The sequence below is a fragment of the Eptatretus burgeri genome, chromosome 5, assembly GCF_056783735.1.
Source record: "Eptatretus burgeri isolate ZD-2024b chromosome 5, Ebu_testis_v1, whole genome shotgun sequence".
NCBI lineage: Eukaryota > Metazoa > Chordata > Myxini > Myxiniformes > Myxinidae > Eptatretus > Eptatretus burgeri.
The window spans coordinates 45508237-45526056 of NC_140965.1; the positions used below are offsets into that span (position 1 = coordinate 45508237).

The window sequence follows — 17820 nt, forward strand, 5'->3', positions numbered from 1 at the left end:
GTGGTGGACTGTGTTCTCGAAACTAACGTTACACTTCATTGAAAACCTGTAATATTACCATGGAAGGCCTTACCTGGTTAATAATGGAAGGACTGTCATAGACTTGCCCTCACCACTAACATGTCAAACAACAATGGGACATGCACTATTGATTTGCAAGATACAGCATAATCTCATGAACTGTGTGCTCATATAAATAAACGACTAAATATTATAAAGAAAACATTGCGAAGACTGCATTGTACTCTCATGAATATCACAGTTTCAAAACATGTACATGTATAACTCCACCAATATTAAATGTGTTTATAATTTTACTATTATTTATTTCCCTGAAAGCTAGATATATGTGGTGAGGTAGTTGTTAGAGTAGTTATAGCATGTTGTAAATAGTACCACTGCATTCCTCGTCCTTGAAAATGTACGATTACCCACCAGAATCAATATCCTCGGTAGTCTGGAACCTGAGCTACTGGTAAAGTAACAACTGGTGGTGGCCATTTTTGGCCACAGGACAATTCTGCGATGGCCCTATAGCTAAATATCTTCCTTCGGGCATGATCTAACAGTATGCCAAAGCTCATGATTGTATCATCAAAGGCACAATCCATTCCCATATCTGCCAGACTATTATTGTTTCCATGGTTCCCCGATTCTAAGATGACTTTAGAATCCTACACACTGTGTTAATGCTTCTGTTGTTCCTTGATGTACTTATTATTCGTGTACTTATTGAAAGGCTTATCTCAGTATTGTTTTGTCGAGGTGTAAGTGTCGAAAAAAGCACCCCAATTAGGTTCATATTGAAATGGCATAAGGTATAAGGACCACAGAGCAGCTTCAGGGCTTGCCATAAAATGATCACAATTCCATAAAGGATCTCTCGTCATGTCCATATGCTGGAAATTAATTAGAGGTCAGCTGATGTATAAATGATGACATGCAAAGTGAGTCCATTCAGTTATACCATGGAACTTGCATATTTACAAAGAGAGGCTGAAAAGTTACCAGCTTGACATGTAAGAATAATAATATGATTGAGTAGTTTCTTCTTGCAAAGTTGAAATGAAAATGAAAACCCACTAATCTATTGAAAGATTCAGTGAAGACTGTTCCGTGGATGTTAAGGATCCCACGGTGTCTTCATCGAGTATGCGAGTTATTTCCGGCATTCTAAATAAATTGCAAATTTCTGCCACCTTGGACGTCAGCACCGGACAGCTAGTTCTTGAAAGACTTGTGACAATATTATTCCACTCTACAAGTTGATGACCCCCCCCCTACTAACATTGGAACATGTTATATGACTTAGATTATAATGAGCTTGTTCTTCAGGGGTTCTCAATAAAGCTGAAATGGTTTACTTGGGAATGAATGGCAGGAAGTTGTGCAGGCAGGATTACAAAATATAAATAATTATTTATTTGACACAAGCTGACTTGAATGGAAAAACCACGCACAAGATTATTAAATGACCACTATATTTAACAATCGTAGAAACTAAACCCGTCTAAGGCACCACACACACCCAATGACCATAAACACCAAACTCAGTGAGATCAAAGAGCAGGCAGGCAGTAGGGATCGGCAGGTTTGGGCGGCAGGCTGGAGCAGCACGTGCCACCAGTTCCGTCCACAAGTGAAGAAACCATGGTTGATTCTGACTGAGACTCTCTGAGTGAACCGAGACTACACACAAACAGGTCTCTACCTTAGCTGTCATTTTGATGCATGGCATCTGGCAATTGAAATCCATGTCGATTCATTTGTACTACATCACTATATATTGGACCTTTCAAACATTTTGTTAATATGCTCAATGGGAAAGGAGATCAAGTTGTTAACAAAGTTAGAGATGGATCGACATCTCCTGTGTCTTTTCGAACGTTTCTGCACACCACCTCATAGTTTATGGCTTTTCGGATTCGGATTTCGGATTCGGATTCGGACTTTTCGGACACTGATTCGGACGGAATTTGATGGAGAGGTTGGGTGTGTGACGAGGACGAAATTGTTAGATTTTGGTGAAGATCCGTATCCGAATAGTAGAATTTTAAAAAGTGATTCTTCACCATTGAGTGATAGGGTTAAAACCAATTATATAGCACAATATCTCAAAAAGTTGTCGGATTTGGACGAAACTTGGTGGATGAGTTGGGTTGGTGACTGTGATTTACCTCTTCATCATCAATGCTCCCTGCCCCCCTGCTGGTGGCTCTTTCCTTTTCCATTGGATCAATGTTGAGTTGGACTGGATCTGTGGTGTTGGTATCGTGGAGGGTCAGTGACTCGATGTGCTCGTGAATTGGGTGATGAGGTTGGCATTGAGGGTTGTGGATGTGCCACAGGTATGAGGATATGCTGATTGGCCACTTCCTATCGTGTTTCCTTATATTTTCCTTGTATAAATAATAACATGCAAAGTGATTGTAATGACTTTAGTAGTGCTATTGGATAAGTGTTGAATTCACCCAAACATCCCCCATGTCATTCCCCTGCTCCTGAAACACTTCAGCCAGTGGTGGCAAAATGCTCAGCGGTTTTATCTCATCCTCTGAACAGTCTAATGACTACAGAACATTCTGTACCGATGGGGGTGGGGTAGGATATACAAAGTTATCCTGTGGCTTGAAAACATCCAAATGGGTCCAGAGGAAACCAAGATACCCAGCGACAACTGAAGGTGTATTTACACGACAATGTTGGCGTTACTAACTTTCCTTCATGTTTTTTTTTTTCTTTTTCTTTCTTTTTTGCAGCATCTCAGGCTCATAGTGGAAAACACACACACACACACACACACACACACACACACACACACACACACACACACACACACACACACACACACACACACACACACACACACACACACACACACACACACACACACACACTTTGAGCTTGAAGGAAGTGCTGTCTATATTGACTTTAACTACAATCTCACACTTTCGTTTGAAGATCCCGATAGCTTTTGCTCACACGAATTGAGTGATTCAAGCAAGATGTAACACGATTGATGTCAAGGTGTCAAATCTAAAAAGTATGTTGCATGCGAACTGAAAGTAATGCACAACTGAACTGCTTTTTCTCGAATGAGACCAAGCATGTTGCCAGCACAATGGAGATTCCACTTAAATTCCCACCAGTACTCAGAGCTAAAACAGAAAAAAAAACCTAAAAGGGCACTCTTCGACGTCGCAACATCGCCAGATATGCCTCCGCCGACATTATTACATCATTATACATACTTGTACCAAATTAATTTAAATCCTTAAACCCAGATTCAAAATATTAAATAATTCTGGCTTCCAGACCATGCATCTGATCAGGTTGAAATTTAAAACATGTATTCCACATGTCTACTGGACCATAACTGTGCGGTTTCACTTTGATCTCCAAGGCGGTTCTGGAGAAGATCTTTTTTTTCTTTTTTTTTTCTTTTTTTGTCTTAAACAATATGGCTGCCAAAGCACCGATGATCTCATAAAAAAATTTCTGTCGACTCATATATCCCAAGATTAACCTCAAATTTTCATACAGATCGGATGCAGTGTTCTACGTGTCGAATTTTGACAGGGATACCACTTCATCGATGACGTCATAGTCAAATAACCTTTATTCACTATGCAGAGTTGTTGCCAGGTGCCAAGCTTCAATTTTTTCCATGGTGTGGTTAAGGAGCTAGTGGATACAGCAGTCTAACGTTTTTCCGTTTTTCCAACATGGCTACCACCCAACTTGACATATGACGTCCTAATTATTTTAAAATTATGCACGAGTAGTTGCATCCATGGTGAAAATTTCATTTCAATTGGATAAGTGGTTGCAGAGAAAACAGAGAAAACTAGCATGGCCATGCGTACATACTACGCATGGATGGATGGACGGACAACCCGAAAACATAATGCCACTGGCGATTTCGTCACCGGAGGTATAGCTGGAAGGGCACTCGGTAGAGCGAATACCTCCACCACACAATGCCTGATCTAGTGGAACATATTGGGCCCAAGGGATTTTTAAAATATGCTATATATGGTTTTGGTCCCCATCTTTCAATGGTGAAGAATCACTTCAAAAATTTAAAAATTCTTGTATCCGGATTTGGATCTTCACCAAAATTGAATCGAGTCGTCCTTGTCACACATCCAACCTGCCCATCAAGTTTCGTCCGAATGCTTCCACAACTTTTTGAGATATCCAGCGCACAGACAGCCCAGGTGAAAACATAACCTCCTTTTCACCTTCGGTGGCAGAAGTAAAAATGAAAAAGATTGCGTGATGAGCAGCCAGATGATGTGTTACTTGAAAGAGAAGGGAATGAAATAATGGCAGAGACAAAGTCTCAAATGAACTGTATTTTACGCCATTAGCGACTCTCAATGGTTGCAGACTTATCAACTTGTTACATTGCAGCTCAAAATATAAACCACCTGTTCAGCTTTTCATGGAGATATCTGCGATAGATGTTTGAAGCACATGCAGTAATTTTGCAACTGAATGCAACAATGATGTCTTCATCTGAGTTGAGTGAAGATATGCTCCATCTGAAGATGATACGTATTGCCGATTTGGAAGCACTTTCTCTTAACCAATTGCATCTTCTGCACAAGATCATGTGATTCAAAGTGGAAGAAATTCTCAGCAATATCTGTGGAGCATATTGGATTTTTATGTGCTGTACGTCACAATCGTGTCACCTGAATGATCAATCGTCAAACTCGAGTTTATCAAAAAAAAAAAAAACGTCGAGCACAGCGCAGTTACTCCAGGACAGAGTAAATGATCTGCCAGGAAGAGTTGTTTTGAGTCGAGCGATTCCAAAATTTGCTCCATGTAAAATTTTGTGTAAAGTAGTATTCTTGCTAAAATATAAACTGTCAACGTGGAGGCCTACATTTGGGTTCAACTCAGGCCCAAGTTGACTCTCTGTGGCCCTGCCTCTTTGGCAGAATTATTGGATTGTTCGTGGGCAGCTGTGCCATTAGCTATTCGATTGCTTCAGCACAAAATGCACTGTGACTGCCAAGATAAGGACAGTAAACTGATGCAGAAAGCCCTCCCAAAGCATGGCAGCATAGTTTGACTTGCACAAAAATATCCTGGCAAAGTCAAACGTACGACTGTCCTTCCCCAGCCTACCTTGAATAACAGCAACATTTTCTTTCATTCCCTTTCTTTTTGTTTTTTTTTTTGGTTTTATGTCACTCCTTCCTCATTCTTTTTCTCCTCTTTCGATATTTACCTCTGCCATGGCAGGTGGACAGAGGTTATGTTTTCACCCTTGTCTGCAAGCATGATATCTCAAAAAGTTGTAGAAGGATTCAGACAAAATTTGGTAGGACAGGTTGGGTGTATGATTCAGATCCAATAATATATATATATATATATATATATATATATATATATATATATATATATATATATATATATATATCACCGGGCGTAGTGGCGTGCGCCTGTAATCCGGCTACTCGGAGGCTTGGGTTGGAGGATCGCTTGAGGACGGGAGCTCTGCGCTGGGCCATGCTAAGAGAGGGTGTAGGGCAGCCTGGAATCATGGTGAAACCCAATCCTTTATCCCTCTGTCGTAAGAGGTGACCAGGGTTGCGTCAGGAAGGGCATCTGGTGTAAAACCTGTGCCAAATCAGAATGCGGATCATAACGGATGATCCGCTGTGGTGACCCCTAACGGGAGCAGCCGAAAGACGAACAACAACAATATATATATATATATATATATATATATGTATATATATATATATATATATATATAAATATATATATATATATATATATATGTATATATATATATATTAATCCTAGGCTATTCTTCACCATTGAGAGATGGGACCAAAAATGATAAAATAGCATGATGTTTCAAGAAGTTGATGGATTTGGACAGCACTTGTGGATGAGTTGGATCGGTGACAAGAACAAGCCAATTACATTTTAGTTGATGTCCAGCTGCAGATTCGGCCTATCAGTGGGATACACAATGTAAACTGTTCAGCTTGGTGGAGGTATGTGCTCTACAGAGTGCCGTTCTAGTTTTTCTGTTTTTTGGCATCTGTTCCAGTTGGCCTGACCAAATTTATACACTTTCTGTCATCGTCTTAGTTTGCATACATTGATCTCCTTTCTCATTTAATTCAAGCCATTTTAGACCTGCTGAAAAGATTACTGTTATGGATTGTCTACACTCTACAGCAACTGTTTTAAAGCAACGTCATACTATGGAGCAGCTGATGACAAACATGTATTGCAGATTTTAATTGAAAAATACATTGTGAGTCGATCATTGCAGCTGCCTGGTTCGATCGTTATCGTGACTCCTGAGTGATTATAGTGGACTTGTTCAGTTGAGCATATCTACTCGTAATACACCTTCATTGCCCTTATTTTGGAAACAATATAAGTTCGATGATTTTATTACATGTGAAGATCTTTGCTCAGACTTTTGCTTACTCCGGATGTGGGCTCACTGACGTATGCAATATATTAAATTCTGCTTTTCCATATGGCCATCACATGATGGCAACAGGCAGTGGTTGTGGAACATATTCTGTTTTGCTGAAAATGGTGCAGACTTACTGAGTCATCAGCAGTCCGCCTCATAGGACAGAAGTTGCTCCGTGGAAGACTACTTTCATCATTGTGTTGGCTGACATGAGCTGGCAGGATAGTTTGGATAAACAGTACTGTATATGCAGAATTTGACAGTACTTGAAGGAGTGAAGTTGCTTAACCAGGCATTGCCTTACGATTGACTTCAATCATAGTTGACTCTGCTTGGAACATAATCATTGTCTTCTCCAGTCGTTATTTCAATGCACATTCATTTTTCACATTAAAACTTGTTTTTCTTCAATGTGTCTTGATTGTCATCATTTCTCTTGATACATTTTGATGAACCTCAATTATCACAAGATATGTCAAAAAAACCGTACACACACACACACACACACACACACACACACACACACACACACACACACACACACACACACACACACACACACACACACACACACACACACACACACACACACACACACACACACACACACACACACACAATTTTCTACCATAATAAGTTTGGTATCTTCTTAGCTCTGGCATGAACAACAACCTAGTTGTATGGTATTAGCAAAGGGTTCCTTAAATCACAAGTCAAACGCTATATAATGGTCTCTCTTGGTGTACCGTGGGACTCTTGTGAAGAAAGCTGTGGGTAATCAAGGCAAAGCAGGCGCTCTTGGCCTTGTGTTAATTGGAGAAGGAAACTTGGCAGAGCCTCTTGGCATACTTTTGTCTGCAGTGTTTGCCAATGTGCTGTTTTGCAGAATTGTCTTGATGGAGACCTAAAAGATCATGTAACAAAAGGACATAAATAACAGGTAGAGCCAGTTGAAGTGCATTGTCTCAATTCCTCATGATTTTTGGTCTGTATCTTTCCAACAGGCCGACTGTGTGGAGACAAACTTCCTGAGCCGTTGATCTCAACTTGCAACTGGATGTGGATCGAGTTCCGAAGCAGCAGCAATTGGGTGGGCCGTGGTTTCATGGCCACATATGAAGGTACATCAATCACGTGAACAAAGTCTGACATTGTAGAATGTGTGATGCGTTTTACCCCCCAAATCCATCAATACAGCAAACAGGGGCGCAAGCAATATGGTTATCTTAATCTTTCATCACTGACTCAAACTTGAATTTCTTAGAGGAACCTTCATGCATATGCAGTCATATGTTCTTCGTGGAATCACATGCATTTTCATTTCAGAAGTTTAACTTCATTAATTGTTTAACCAAAGCACACATCAATATCACATTTGCATGCAAAAAAAATAAAAATAAACACATCCGAGTGTCATTTCTGGTTAATTGGAGGAGCTCGGCCAAACACTGTCTGTAAATAATATGTAACAAAACAAACAGAAGACCTTAAATGATGTAATTATGTGACTACTGTATATACATGTGGATGACACACAAACGATTTGACATCATGTGCATCTGTTTCTCATTGCTGAGCCCCAAATGGCAGACAACATGCTGGCTTATTTTTCTTTGTGTTTGTGCTTCACACCAAGTGGAAGAATATTTGGATCGGGTAGCTTGTAAGGGCTTGATGGGAGGATGAGATGTGTGTGTGTGTACAGCAAGCGAAACCACCAGGATCGCAGGCACGGAAGGCTTGTTATTAGTCTTTGTGGAGGTAATCCAAATTTACAAATTATTTTCCGTTCCTTCTTCCAAAATCACCACTGCTTCAACTTGGTGCTCATTTTTCTGTCAATTTCTGCCACTGTTTTTGAACAGATGAATAAATTGCAGGAAAGTATAATCCATCTATCAGACATATAGTGCATTTAGTTCAATGCATTGATATTTTTTTTTTCTGGGCCCTATCTTTACCCTTCTTTTTTTTAGCCTGTTTGACTTTTTTAATTCTATTGTAAGTGTAGTTTAATTTTTTTCTATTTACAGTAACTATGATTCATGGAGGCTGTGCACAAAATTCCATGTGGGCGCGCGCGCACACACACACACACACACACACACACACACACACACACACACACACACACACACACACACACACACACGGAAGATTAGATAGCCAGAAAGAAAGAGAACAGATTAGGACAAACTGCCTCGCAATACCTGGCGCGGACGGCCAACCAACGCAACCCAGTATGCGTCGGGGGGAGAAATACTGGTGTCTAAGGTGTGGGAGCGGGAGGTGTGGTGTTTAGTAATATGGGGGGTGCGGTGTCGTGCCAGAGGAAAATGGGATTGCGAGTCAGTCATGATGCTCTTTTTTTTGTGTCCAAAGGCGACGACATAGAGGGGTGGAAACAGAGAGGAGAGAAGATGCGTGAAGCAATGGATCCCTAACCTAGTCATGCATAGGTTTGTGAGTGTAGCGTGTACCTCCGTGGGACACTCTGCTTGAGCGTTCCCAACTCGAGATTTGGTGCGTTATCTCCAGCTTAGTCACTTAGCAATGTGTGCTCCGCACTGATCCTCCACAATAAGCACGTCTGTCGCATACCAACTTTGAGTGAAGAGCCAGCAAAGGGCAGAGGCAATGAGGAGCAGCCAATGCAGAGCTGAGACAGGTGGTGAAGACGAGAGGCGAAGAAGAGGACGAGCGGCTCCGCGATCTGTCTTTTATAAGGCCCAGGAGAAGGGTGGGGTGACGACCCAAAGCGACGTGCTGTGACCCGAATCCTGCCTCTCCATTGGGCCACAGCGTTCCAAGCCATGCCCTTCCAGGCTCCTGGAGCTGGAAGCGGTCTCATTCGCACATCCAGCTTGATACGGCCCGGAGCTCCATGCCAAACTCCCGGATTGCTCTTCCCACGACCCCTCCTTGCTGCCCGTCTTGCAGTGTTCTGGCGACTGGACGAGGGTCATATCAATCCCGCGTGCTCACCCGGGACATTTCCGGCGAGATGCGGTTGGTGCTATTGACATCCCTTGCTCGTCCCCGCATCAACCTGAGTTATGCAGCATGCCTCTGTTTAGTGGTGATTTGTATCGATACAGAGGTACGAGGAGGTGCGGCAATATTTTTTCCGTGTGCAGGAGGTGTTGGTGGTCGAAGTGGTGAGTTTTTGGTGAGCGAGGTGTGAGCAAGTTGAGATACCATTGGAAATTGGTGTGTAGATTTGAATGAAATAATGCCATGCCATGGGTGTGCTTTTCAGTGTGTAGTGTTTATAGTGGAGGAAGTTTGTTGGTTCCAAGCCATGGGAGGCATTGTAGTGTGCTTATTCCTCATTTCATTTTGCATGGTGTGTTTGCTTGCTTGCTTGATTTGTACCAAGGGTAAAAGGAAAGGGTTGGAATATAAATCAGAATAGAAGATAGAGATATAGTTAATAAACCTAGCTATTAGACCCACGCAACGCATTTCGTCCCGTAAACCCACTAGACATGAGGGGAAGGTCTGACTGCACGAAGACTAACAAAATAACTGCCTGGGGATCATTGTATGTTGGGTGCCATTGCCTTTGAAGCATGCGGTTTTGCAGAACCGCAACTATAAAAAAATATATAAATAACATGCATACAGATGGCTTCGTGTCAGGCACTGCAACACACAGAGTTGCCCAAAATGATGTGAAACTTTTTATTCTGCTACAATATTTTTTATTTATTTATTTTTGTCGCATAATATACAGGATTAGTTAGAGTTTTGTTTATTATAGTTCAACAAGCAATAAGGAGCGATGTCAGTTGTTGATGAAGAGCCCAATCCCAGCACTGCTCCACTGGATGACAGCTGTCACATGGACGCTGAAGTTGTCAATCATTCAGCTGAGAACTATTATGCATCTGTTTTCCATCTAATGTTATTTTTCCAACTCCTGCAGTGTGTGAGCTGTGAGGGTTATTTTCGTAAACTTTAGCTTTGAGGCCCCCCCCCCCACCCCCCAGAGGTCATAGATGGGGAGACGGATTCGGGGAATAGGGAGCCCATCGATTATCTGTCCGTGGATAAAAATTCAACCCTCTCCCTTTTATTTTGGTCTGGTGCTGCAGTCACTATCGTATATGGATGCAGTTTCAGATCATTATGTATGATTCTGTCAATGATCACAGGAGAAGTTTCCACCAGCTGTGTGTCGGCGTGTCAACTTTTCTGGAGCAGCCTACAAAGCTTCTTTTTCAGCTTCTATCTTGTCGGGTTTTCCCACTGAAGGTTCTTGACCACTGTGTCCTTTAATTAGGGTTGGGCATACAACCATTCTTTTTTGAAAGGAGTGTTTTTTTCTGGCCAAATTTCACGCTGATCACGAATCCGTTGAACTTTTTGACATAGGATGATGTCTTCGGTTGGTAAAATGCAAAAATTCAAAATGGCCGCCAAATTTACCCACTTTTCAGGTAAAATTTGATAATTATGGCTTACTAGGGCATGTAATATTAGGGTTGGGCACACATCGACTTTTTCTCTGTTGTCCCATTGAAAGGAGTGTTTTTTTAATGGCCATTTTTCACGCTGATCACGAATCCATTGAAATTTTTGACCTAGGATGATGTCTTAGTAAGATTCATGCACACATAAAAAACACATGATGTCTAAGTAAGACATCATCCTTGGTCAAAAATTTCAACGGATTCGTGATCAGCGTGACAAATGGCCATAAAAAACACTCCTTTCAACGGGACAACAGAGAAAAAGTCGATGTGTGCCCAACCCTACTTTAATTTGGTCTTTCATGCTTTCAGTGTCTCTAAACTTCTCAACAATACGTTTGATCGTTTTTGTATTGTGGAATTCTTGCATTTGGATAAACCCTTCGAAACAGCCTTTTTGGATAAACATATGACTTTGGCGCAAAAATCATCCCGAAAATGAGCATCTGCTCTGGCACATAAAAACTTTATACCTTGTTATTTTGGCAACCTGAAAATAGAGGGTCACATTCGTAAAATTATGACAACTGTTTGAAAAGTTGCACATCATTTTGGACCAACCTACGTACTGTATATATGCACATCCCAAGCTGATTCTAACTGCCAGTGTTGGAAGTAGTGATTGGTTTATTTTGCATTATATATGACATGCTGGATTAGAATAGGGGGTGTTCAAATCGGTGAGAGTCCAGTGTGTATTGCTATTTGTGATAATGCTTGTTGTTTGATTGAATGATTTTGTTGTTGAGCAAGCCATTTTCATTTGTGACTAATGAGAATGCATGGATATGTGCTGTTCATTTTTAGCTGTGTGTGGTGGAGACATCAACAAGGAAATGGGGCAGATTCAGTCTCCAAACTACCCAGATGACTACAGGCCTTCCAAGGAATGTGTCTGGAGAATAACTGTGTCTAAGGGAGTAGCTGTTGGATTGTCCTTCCAGGCATTTGAGGTATTAAGCATACTTTCTTGATTATTTTTGATCTTCTACTTTTACCTTGGTACTTCCTGATATGTTTTAATGTGTGTGCAGATTGAGCGGCATGATAACTGTGCTTATGACTACTTGGAGGTTCGTGATGGAGACAATGAAAGTAGCCGGTTGATCGGTAAATTTTGTGGCTACGACAAACCGAATGACATAAAATCAAGCAGCAACAAACTTTGGATGAAGTTTGTTTCTGACAGCTCGGTGAACAAAGCTGGTTTTGCAGCAACCTTCTTCAAAGGTAATTTTTTATGGTTCAGAATCAACTTTGAGTATTTAGTCTTCCGTATTGTTATTTTTGGGCCCCGTCATTTTTTCCAAGTTAATTTATAGACAAGGACTGTCTGTATACTCGATAACATCAGCAATAATGTTTGGATTGTATCCACCACCTCCCACGTCACATTTTTTTTCTTCCATCTCCTATTTCTTCGACAATTGTAATTATTATTGTTAAACTGCAATTTATAGTGAGGAATTATTGGTAGTTATGATTGGTGCACATGCTTATTGAAGGTTGAGCATCAACAATTCCAAAAAGAGAAGATCTTCGCTAAACCTGAACTTTTAGAAGTGTGAGGATTGTCGGTGGTGGGACGCAAGTTGGAAATGGCCAAATGAAAAGAGATAGAGATAGAAATGCAATGAATAGTTTGAAGTTTTTGCATTTAATTGCAGTCCTCATCAGCGAGTATAGTATGGTCATGTATCTCTCTTGGGTTTATTTGAAAAAACATCATAACACATTTTTAAGCCTTTAGTCGAACGGCATAATGAGCACGTTCTCATGCAAGCTTTCTGTTCAAGGTATTATGTGAGTTGATTTCTTTGGCAGTTACTATCCTTCAAGCTGACACCTGTGTATGTATGAATTATCTCCCCCAGGGCATTAATACCTGTTAATGTCGGAGTTCTCTCCTCGGTTGCTTGTTTGCATGCTCTTCCTGATGTGCCAGCCTTCAATGTGTTCCTTCACACACTGTTGTGCCATCTCAGCTGTTCTGCCATTTAGCTCAATGACAGAGCCATTACATCACCAGACTCGGTGGTTTAATGCATATTGTAACTGCATATTGGAAGTTCAACTTCCAATATGCAGTTTTTCGGTCTGTTTTCTATCTTGCCATTCCAGTTCATCATTTTGGTTGGCGTCTGCCTTTGTATTGGGGCTGGGTTACTTTTGCAATGGACAACTAAGGTCGATTTCATGGGTAATGTCATGATAAAAACCAGACTTTGAAAGAGGAGGAGATTATGAAGGTTAGTTTATAAAAATGAATGTTGGAAAGATGGTCTGAATCGCAAGAGCAAAAACTGCATCGCGGCATCCTGAGTATGCTGAAGGTCGACTGCACATTTCGTTTGAGATTGCTATTAATTAAGGCCTGTGTTTGTTGGCATAATAGCGGGCAATATTTTCAATTGTTGATGCAGTTGCCATCTACTGTACTGGCCAACAGAATGCTGCTGGTGCTTGACAAGAATAGGAAGTAGTTTTGCCATTTTAAACTACTGCCTCTTGTACACCACTCCTTCCCAATTCCATATCCAGGCAATGCATGACACCATCGCCAGGTGCCAAAGGAAGGGAGTACAGTACTCAGTTTTTACTCCATTTGTTTGTTTTCTTGTTTTCTTGTTTGTTTGTCTGGGCCATATGTCAGCCATCCTTTGAGCTACGAAGCTGAAATTTGGGGACAAAAGTGAAGATGTGCTTTGGCAAAAACGCTTTATTGATTTATTGATTAACAAATTGATTGATTAATTACTTATATATTTTATTTCTCATCCTGGCAATATCTCAGGCACCATTTGAGCTTGGATGCTGATATTTGGACATGACAGTGACCAAGTGATTTGGCCTTCAAGAGTATTTTTGATTTATTGATTCATCAATTAATCGATTAATCATTTTATTTCTTGCTTTCCGGGTGATATCTTGGCCATCCTTTGAGCTAGGAATCTGGAATTTGGGGACAAAAGTGAAGATGTGTTTTGGCGAAAATGTTGTTCTTTTTATTTTTTGATTAATCAATTAATTGATTAATTACTAAATTATTATCGATTTATTAATTACTTATTTATTTTATTCGTCATCCTGGCAATATCTCGGGCACCTTTTGAGCGAGGAAGCTGAGATTTAGACATGACAATGACCAAATAATTTGGCTATAAAGAGTATTTTTGATTTGTTGATGAATCAATTAATCAAATTATTCATTTTTCGATTAATTACTTAATTTTCAAAAGTTACAGGTTCGAATGAAACAGTGGTAGTTTAGGTATTCGGCAATTGATTGAGATATTAATTATTTTATGATTATTATTTATTTATCTTAATTAGGCAATTAATCAATTATTGCACACCGCTCCCTCCCAATTCAGACTCTGTGTGCTGCAAGGCGGCATTGCCGGGGCGCCGATGTTTCACGCTGGAGGATTTGTTATTTATTTTTTATTTAGCATGGGGAGGTGTACTTTGAATATACCGCAACTTGTTCTTTTCCTTTTCCTTCTGACTTCCACGTCGGCAAATTACACCATTTCATCAATATAATAACATGTTAAATGCAGGAAGATTAAAATGTTAAATGCAGCATATATCTTGAACTTGTGATGATTGTAATCATTTTACTCAAATTCTCATGTTGTAAGTTGCTATCATAAGTTTTCCTGACTGATTTTATTATGTTGTATCCTAGAAATATGTAAACTCATGAGATCTGTACCTTTCAAAATGTTCTCTAGGGGATGTACTTCAGTATTCTTGTCTTTTCTGGGAAAATTTTTTATTTTTTCCCACATGAAACTTTTGCTCATCACCCACTCTAATTCTATTTTCTTCATCTCGTGCGACCCTACTTGCCATCATGTTAGTGGATGGTGTCAGCAGGTTGAATCAAAGTGACCAGAACTACCAATGACATTTGCCACCAATGTGTTCAGTGAAGCATCAAGCCTGATTTCAATGAGTGCATTTCCCAAATATAGATTTACACAAATGAGTCATCTTCTCTTATCATTTTGGTTACAACCAGGATTCCTGATAACTCTTGCTTCGCCTCTTGCTCCTCCTCTGTCACACTTTTCTTATCAATAACTGGGAAAAACCATGCATTATCCGAACAGTCCCTAACAGAGGCAACTCTAAAAAAAACACATCGCAGCTATAAACGATTCATAGAAACGGAAGAAAATCGAGCAAACAAAACTAGGGCCAATTAAGAGTGGGACAAAATTTAGGCCGAGCAGAATGTGAAAACCAAATCATTTGAAGCCAGCACAAACTATGAGGGACAAAATTAATATCAAAACCAAGTAACTCTCATGACCAAAGTGGCTCTAAAGCAACATCTAACAGGTCTCAGTGGCTAAAAGTAGCTCGTACTACATATGAGTTTACTCACATAAAGGTACAATGGGTGCTTCACAAATTTTTATGGAAATAAAATCATTATTTTTTTTCTTTTTACCCAAAATTACAAATGTTATTATATGTAGAAAATTAATTGATGAATAAATGCATCAATGTACTTTTGGCTTGGACACTTTCTACTACAGTTTCCATCCTCAGCATGTCTCCCTTATAAGACCAAAAAGTCAACTGACCTATATGCTCCTATAACCAACCTCTTGAAAATGTTCACTTCCTTCAGCTGCTTGGTCTGATCATCAGCCACAACCTCTCATGGTTTTTTGCAACTATGCAGACCTTTTTTTTTGCATGAATTTAGGCAAACAGAAGGCTGATGTTGGATGGTTCCTTGAGTGTTATTTGTATAGCCTTGCTATGCTCTACAAGTATGCTGCTTTATTGCAGTTTGTTGTGTCACTGGCATACAGAAGTGGACGAATGTACAGAACCCAAGAAGGCAGGCTGTCAACAGATCTGTGTGAACACCTTGGGCAGCTATCGGTGTGCCTGTGACCCAGGATATGAGCTCGCGATGGACAAGAAAAGCTGTGAAGGTTTGTGCATCAGAGATCAAAGTTGTTTCTTTCAAATTAAAATCAAAAATCAAAAAAAATCTGAAGCTTACTTTGAACATTCCAGACTGTTTTCAAGATGAAATAAATATTATAAAGTGGTGTTTCTCACCTTTTTTTTTAAACCATGATGCCATGTTTTCTGCTCACATTCCAAACGAATGACAGTTAAGGTTCTTATTTAACAGTGAAAAAAATCTTAAAACCCCCAGTGTTGCAAGATCCTCGGTGATCCTGATGGGTTTCAATTTTCATGATATTATTTGCTTGTGGTTAAGTCTGCATGTGTGCTTTTTTGTATGTCTGCATGTCAGGTGTATCCTTATTGATAAGGACCATGAATTTTGTATGCAAGACATGTGCCCAAAGAAGAGCCTGGTGTTAGCTTAGTGGTTAGTGTGGTGGGCTTGGGATTTTAAGATCCTGAGTTCAAATCCCACTTGGATGTTGAATTAATACCAGGTAGGGTTGACTCTGCCTGTCGTCCTTCTGAGGTCGGCAAAATAAGTGCCAGCTTGCTGGTATCCTGCGTTGGAGTGGCGAACCATCCAGGATTGTGCCCAATAGCCAAGGAGACTGCTTAGGCAGCACCAACGTTCTTTACAGAGTATGGTCCTGATGGATGGATGGATGGATGGATGTATTTTGTCTTCAAAACATGTACCCAAAGAAGAGCAAGGAGAAAGGCTGAAGGGTAACTTATTGATCGGGGCACCACAGTTTGACGCGAGCAAGCAAAAGAATGAACAGGGAAAGATGAGACAGGAGGGGAAGAAGTACAGTCACCTGTAAGTGAGAGGGTTGGGTTAGGTCAGGTTAATGAGTAACCTAATTAAGCCCTCCTCCCTGATTGTGGGTACAGAGTATACATAGTATATGTGTGGTATACATGAGATGGTTGTTGCACTGCTTGCTTGAAGCCCTGGAGAGAAGAGTCCAATTGAGCAGTATCCAGAAGGCAGTTCCAAAATGGGTGAAAAGGTGAACAAAGGAGTGTAGGTGGGTGCAAAGCCTGCATTTTGGGAGGACATCCTTGAAGGAATTGGCATGTTTCTGGAAGAACACATGCATGCTGGAGGAGCTGGGGTGGATCAGATGCTTGAGCGAGCAGTTGGAGCTAAACTGGAAGAGACGGTCAACGCTTCAGCCTCATCTTGAGAGATACCAATAATGTTGAGAGCTTTAGATTTCCCAGAATCTGGGGAGGGGGGGGGGAGGTGACATTTGTGGTGCCAGCGATTTTTTTTTTATTTTTTTTTATTTTATTTTTTACAGCCTATATTTGAGTCCGGTACTACATAAAAGCCTTATTGACTGAGTATTGTTGGTTACCATGCCCAAGGAATTGCTGTAGCTGTTATCCATCAAGCTGATTTCAATGATAATTGAGGTAATACCAGTCAACGAGCGTATTATGAGGCTAAGGATTTGTCACTCCTTGAGTGTCATTTCCCTGGTCTCTGTCGATGCTCCGACTGAGGTGAGTGATCTCAACATGAAGGATGTTGAGATCTCTGCCACGCTCTATTCTATGCCACGCTCGAGTCTGTGGTTGATCAGTGCCACAGGTGAGATAATCTTCTTGTCTTGTGGGGATTTCATTGCATCGACTGGAACTGATAGGGATGGTTATGAGACATGTATTGGTCCCCATGGGTCAGGAACTGTGAACCAGAATAGCACTAAGCTCCTTGACTTTGCAAGAAGTCATGGACTTAGGGTGGCTAGTTCATGGTTTCAGTGCCCACAAGCTCATCGCTGGACTTGTTCCAATGTGGTGGTGTGGCAAAGGAGATTGACCATGTGCTGATTGGTCACTCGAGGATGATCCAGAACTGCAGGGTCTACTGAAGTGCTCAGTTCCTCAATATCAACCACAGGCTTGTGGTAGCAACTCTGAAGTTGCAGC

At 40.7% G+C, this 17820-nt stretch overlaps 1 protein-coding gene and 1 pseudogene across 1 annotated transcript in view; both read left to right on the forward strand.

Moving 5' to 3' along the window:
* The window catches only part of TLL2 (tolloid like 2), a 245338-nt gene that overhangs the window by 192828 nt on the left and 34690 nt on the right, over window positions 1-17820 (forward strand). The window contains exons 12-15 of the mRNA XM_085881680.1: window positions 7465-7581; window positions 11743-11888; window positions 11970-12165; window positions 15768-15893. Of these exons, the coding sequence (XP_085737806.1) occupies window positions 7465-7581; window positions 11743-11888; window positions 11970-12165; window positions 15768-15893 (585 nt within the window). The remainder of the gene's footprint in view (window positions 1-7464; window positions 7582-11742; window positions 11889-11969; window positions 12166-15767; window positions 15894-17820) is intronic.
* On the forward strand, window positions 5439-5579 carry LOC147026351 (signal recognition particle RNA; annotated as a pseudogene).